This window comes from Centruroides sculpturatus, unplaced genomic scaffold (genome assembly GCF_000671375.1).
Source record: "Centruroides sculpturatus isolate CEXI.00-Female unplaced genomic scaffold, Cexi_2.0 scaffold1914, whole genome shotgun sequence".
Classification (NCBI taxonomy): domain Eukaryota; kingdom Metazoa; phylum Arthropoda; class Arachnida; order Scorpiones; family Buthidae; genus Centruroides; species Centruroides sculpturatus.
The window spans coordinates 94,671-99,355 of NW_019386099.1; the positions used below are offsets into that span (position 1 = coordinate 94,671).

Below are 4,685 nucleotides of genomic sequence, written 5' to 3' on the forward strand. Positions count from 1 at the left end.
CCATGCCTTACGCCGCCCTTGGTCATAGAAATGATGTAATTTGAATATAAATTATTTATAAATACGTATGTCAAGTTATATTTTTATTACTACGTAAAATATATTTAAGAGTTTACGACCACTGTGATGGGTGAGACGTTGTTGAAACAAAAAAAGTTATGCATTCCGTCACGTACATAAACAGTGTCGTAATTCGCCAAGTGCAAATCAGCAAATTCGTAAAATTTTTGTTTATTTTGAACAATCCGGATAATCGAAAATCCGGATAATAGAGGTCCGGATAATGGAGGTTCTACTGTATATAAAAATGGCTTCTTGTAATAACTTACGTGTACAATCGGGTATATCTACAACCGATGTCCATCCTTCTCGGAACACGCAGGTGTAGGTAATATCCAAAGTCCCGCTGGGAAAAGTGTAACCTTCCAAGCATCGATAAGTACATTCCCTGTAATTTTAGATTTTACTTATTTAACAAAACGTTAAATCTCTATTTGCAAATTAAAAGAATTTGTAAAACAAATTCGATAATTTTAATATTTTTTAACTCTAGGAATATGCTTATCCGTAAAATATCGTTATGTGCATTAGCCTATTCATACTCTATGATGATAATCTGTTCAATCCATGTTTCCCGAATAACGCATTTTGCAGAATATTTTGATAATCCGAACGTGTCGTTATTTAAATCGTCGATATCGCGTATACGCCAGTGATTAGGTCAGAGGAACAATTTTCGCTACTTTAAAATATTTTCTTTTAAACTAACAATGTATTTCACTCTTTTCCCTCTATGTTTATTTCGGTTTCTTTACTCTTAAGTTTTGTTTTTCTGAACAAGTTTATTGTTTTAAACTTTGGTCTAACTGCCGAGTTTTTCCACTATTTCCTGCAATTGGTTCTGTGGTAAGAAAGAATATCACTTTCGTCGAAAACGTCAAAGTTCTTATTTTTGTCGATGATTGATTGAAAACGTTCCGAAGTCTAAACGAATCTCAAATAGAACTTTCTCGTTGCTCGAGTACAGATATGAGTTAAAAGAATTAGTCATCCAAATCGTTTCTGGAAGCGTTTGGTTCTTTCCCATCCACAACTGACGTACGGCTTTCATTTCGACCACACATTTTTGCGTTCCGATTTCGACGTGTGGCCGTTGCGTCATATATTGTACCGTAGTCATTCGTGTTCTTACGCCCTGGAAAATAACCGCTTAAGTAACAAACCGAGGAGTTCTGTTTTTAACGTGCTTTCGTTCACTCGCACTGGTGTCGCTGTAGTGTACGCGAACTAACACGGTACGATTCTGTACGGAAATGTTCTAAGAAAACGCACTACTAATAATACAGATAATACATTTTACGACGGCTGGATGACAGAAACGAGTATTCGAGCGAGAAAATGAAGAAATTTTTCACGGCGACAGTTTTAACGCGTTTCCTGTCGGGACACGTCATCCATCGTCTCTAATTATCCGACGCCCCAAGTCAGCCTTGTGGAATTGACCGCGAATAAAATTAAAACCGGTTGTCTCCGTGCCACGCAACGAAGACTGCGAATGATCATTTTTTAAACAATGCCCGGTTTATTGACTTAATGGCAACGATAAATTTAAAAGCTGTGTTTTTTTCATTTAAAACGGAGTCGATGTCGTTATTTTCTGCCGTCCGTAGATATTTTTAAATATTTCAATATGTTTCGGCATATTTTATTTACACGCTCCTAATATAAACAAATAATTACGTAGATGATTAGAATAGTAATTTTAATACGTTGCTCGTAAGCTTATTATTATAACTTTTAAATATTTATAATCGAATTACATCGCGTAAATGGTAAATGGAGATGGTTTTAACGACATCGCCTTATCACCCCCGAGTAAAATTTTTGTCTTTACATAATTAACGGAAGCGCTAGTCTGAAATGAAAGGTCCAACCCCGTTGTATTTTTCGTGTAAAAAAGTGGCGCGAAGACTCCGCTTGATTAGCTAATGTACTGTACGTTTGTATTTTTAAAAGTTAACAAAAAAATAAATAAATTTTAAATTAATTCGCCTACAGGAACATAGAGACGACTGTTTGAAAACCTTCGGAATTAAGCCAATACGATTTTAAAAGATTTAAATCTATTTTATAATTTTATGTCTTCACATTTTAATATAAAAAGCAAGAACTGTTTACATACACAGAACCCAAATTATAACTTCAATTATATTACTTTAATTACAAGATGATACGCATATATAATTTTCTTAAATAATTTTTTTTTTTTTTGATAATTCAGGCTATAAATAAATTGTATAAAAGTTAACTTAAAAGTAAGTAATATTTTTCTAGTTTAATTTACTATAGTTTACGCTGCTGACGCGCTCTGTTACAGTAAGCCTCAAAATCCTCCCAAAGAAGGCAGGAGACTGTTTTAAAAAACTGCAAAGCGTTGCAAAGCGCATTTACTACAAAAACTATATGTTTTGCATACTTATACGTTTCGCATATAATTATAATATTATCATCCGAACAACGTAATTATTTAATTAATAATAGTAACGTACGAAGAACAAATGCATTGGGAGGATTTTCAAGCAGACAAAAATATGATATTTGTGAAAAAAGTACACTACGATAATCAGTATAGGCCTAGCCTCCTTCGGTTTTCAAAACCTTTCTAATGCCATCGGGTAAAGAATTAAAAATGTACCTACAATCCTGCATTGTTATTTTGTTCCACTCATCCGCTACGCCTTCCCGTAATTGTTGGATGCTTTCGGGCAGAGTCGCGCAGTCAGACACGCGACGTTTAAGAAAGGACTAGACGCGCTCCACCGGATCGAGATCAGAGAATCGAAGCGGCCACTGGACCGGGCTAATATTTTGTGATCCCCAGCCACAACATTGGCCTCCCCGATGTGTGTCTCGGATCATTATCTTGCCGATAAATGAAAGAACTTCTATCAATGTGGTAATAATAAACAGATTGTAAAAATAATTGCCAAGTATCTCAGTGTAAATAACGCTATGTATTCTATTCAGTATAGAATATAACTATCTCGAGCCTAAATAGATAATATAGCCCCAGACCATACGACTACTACCACCAAATTTCAATGTCGCTCAGTTATAGACTTCATCGATGTAGTCCGTACCCATTTCCGCCCAACTCCGCTAATTTTGCATTCATTTGACCATACAATCTTCTTCCAATCTTCTAAGGTCCGGTTGTTACGTTATAAGCGTCAGCGGATAGTCGAAGTTTTCGCATGTGTTCCTAAGGTCCTCTTTACTCGCGAAGATGTACGGCAACGTCCACTCGTTATTAAACGTTCCTGATTTGGCGCTCGACATTTTTTTGCTGCCAGCTCTTAAAATTTCGTGATATGGTAGCTTACTACTTTTTATTCCGGATACACTCCAACGCCCAACACCATCTTCTAATACTGTTTTCTCAACAAAAATCTTTTCTTCGCAATACGGAGTTTCTTCTCACCACAAAGCTTCTTCGTGACGACGCGTATCGCGCACGGCTCAATTGCGTACGGTATTTATACTTTAATATCTCTTTAATACGAAAGAAATTGCATTCTTTAACTTTGATATTATAAGAAATTAAGTTATGCGTCAAAATGTTCCCAATGCGCAAGCAGAATTTATACACCGCAGATATTTTAAAAATACGAATATTATTTAAAATTTCCGTTATTATGTAAGTATTGTAATAATCTCACAGTTGATTTATTTCCTTTTCCTTTAACGCGGCGAACAGATTTTGCTATTTTTCTATAGTACGTACGAATATTGGGAAGATTTTGACGTTTACTGTATAAACAAAATAATTATAAAACGTCGATGACGGTACCGTTGGTGCGCTTTATCCTCACATTGGTCAATCGAATTTGCCGGCGGTTTGGGTATGTCGCATACTGCAATTAAAGAAAAAAATATATATTTAGCAAATATTATAAAATATAATTTAATCACATTTTAAGTAGATAAATAATTTACGAAGAAAATATAAAAAGGAATGTTCGTACATTGTAATTAGCGGCATTTATATTTTCACCCGACATTAATTTAGCCAACTCAAACTCATTTCGATAAACCGCCCGCAGAAAACTACGGCGAAATCTAATTCTTTTGATGGGGGAAACAGATTCGAACTTGGAGTTAAAAAATTTGGGCTGCGTGTGAAAAAGAAACAGGGCTGCGTGTTTTCTTAATTCTTTCGACGCTTTTAAATATTCTTTGTTTTCTTTCTGCGTAAACTAATTAAAATTGCGATTTTTTTAAGACCTCTTTCAAAAGCACCCGAGACTCTGTATTTTAAACAAAAGATACGAAAGCGCGTGGGCGTTTTACTTTAATTTTTTTGAGTTATCAATTTCCACCAAAAAGGCGATAATCAAAAGCTAAGTCGACATTTTTTCGTCGTGAAAAAGTAGCGACCGTCATCACTCCGTGGTGGAAAACAATTTATTTCAAAAACGCCACTGGCGTATTCTAATTAACAATAATAATTGTATAAATTTTAATCGTAAAATAACACAGTTTATACGTACGATTTTTCGAAGCAATGGGTCCGGGTTTGGGTCCGTGTAATCGAAGTTTGCGTTTGCTATATAAAACATAAACGTAAGATACTGTAAAGTTACATGTCGTTTACATTACAAAATAAATATTATATAATTATATAT

At 34.9% G+C, this 4,685-nt stretch overlaps 1 protein-coding gene across 1 annotated transcript in view; it reads right to left on the minus strand.

The window, feature by feature from the left end:
• Window positions 1-448, minus strand: part of LOC111613578 (mucin-2-like) — a gene marked incomplete at both ends in the record, with an annotated part of 42,934 nt that extends 42,486 nt beyond the window's left edge. Inside the window, one exon of the mRNA XM_023354930.1 lies at window positions 330-448. Coding sequence (XP_023210698.1) covers window positions 330-448 — 119 coding nt within the window. The remainder of the gene's footprint in view (window positions 1-329) is intronic.
• Between the last annotated feature and the right edge of the window lie 4,237 nt (window positions 449-4,685).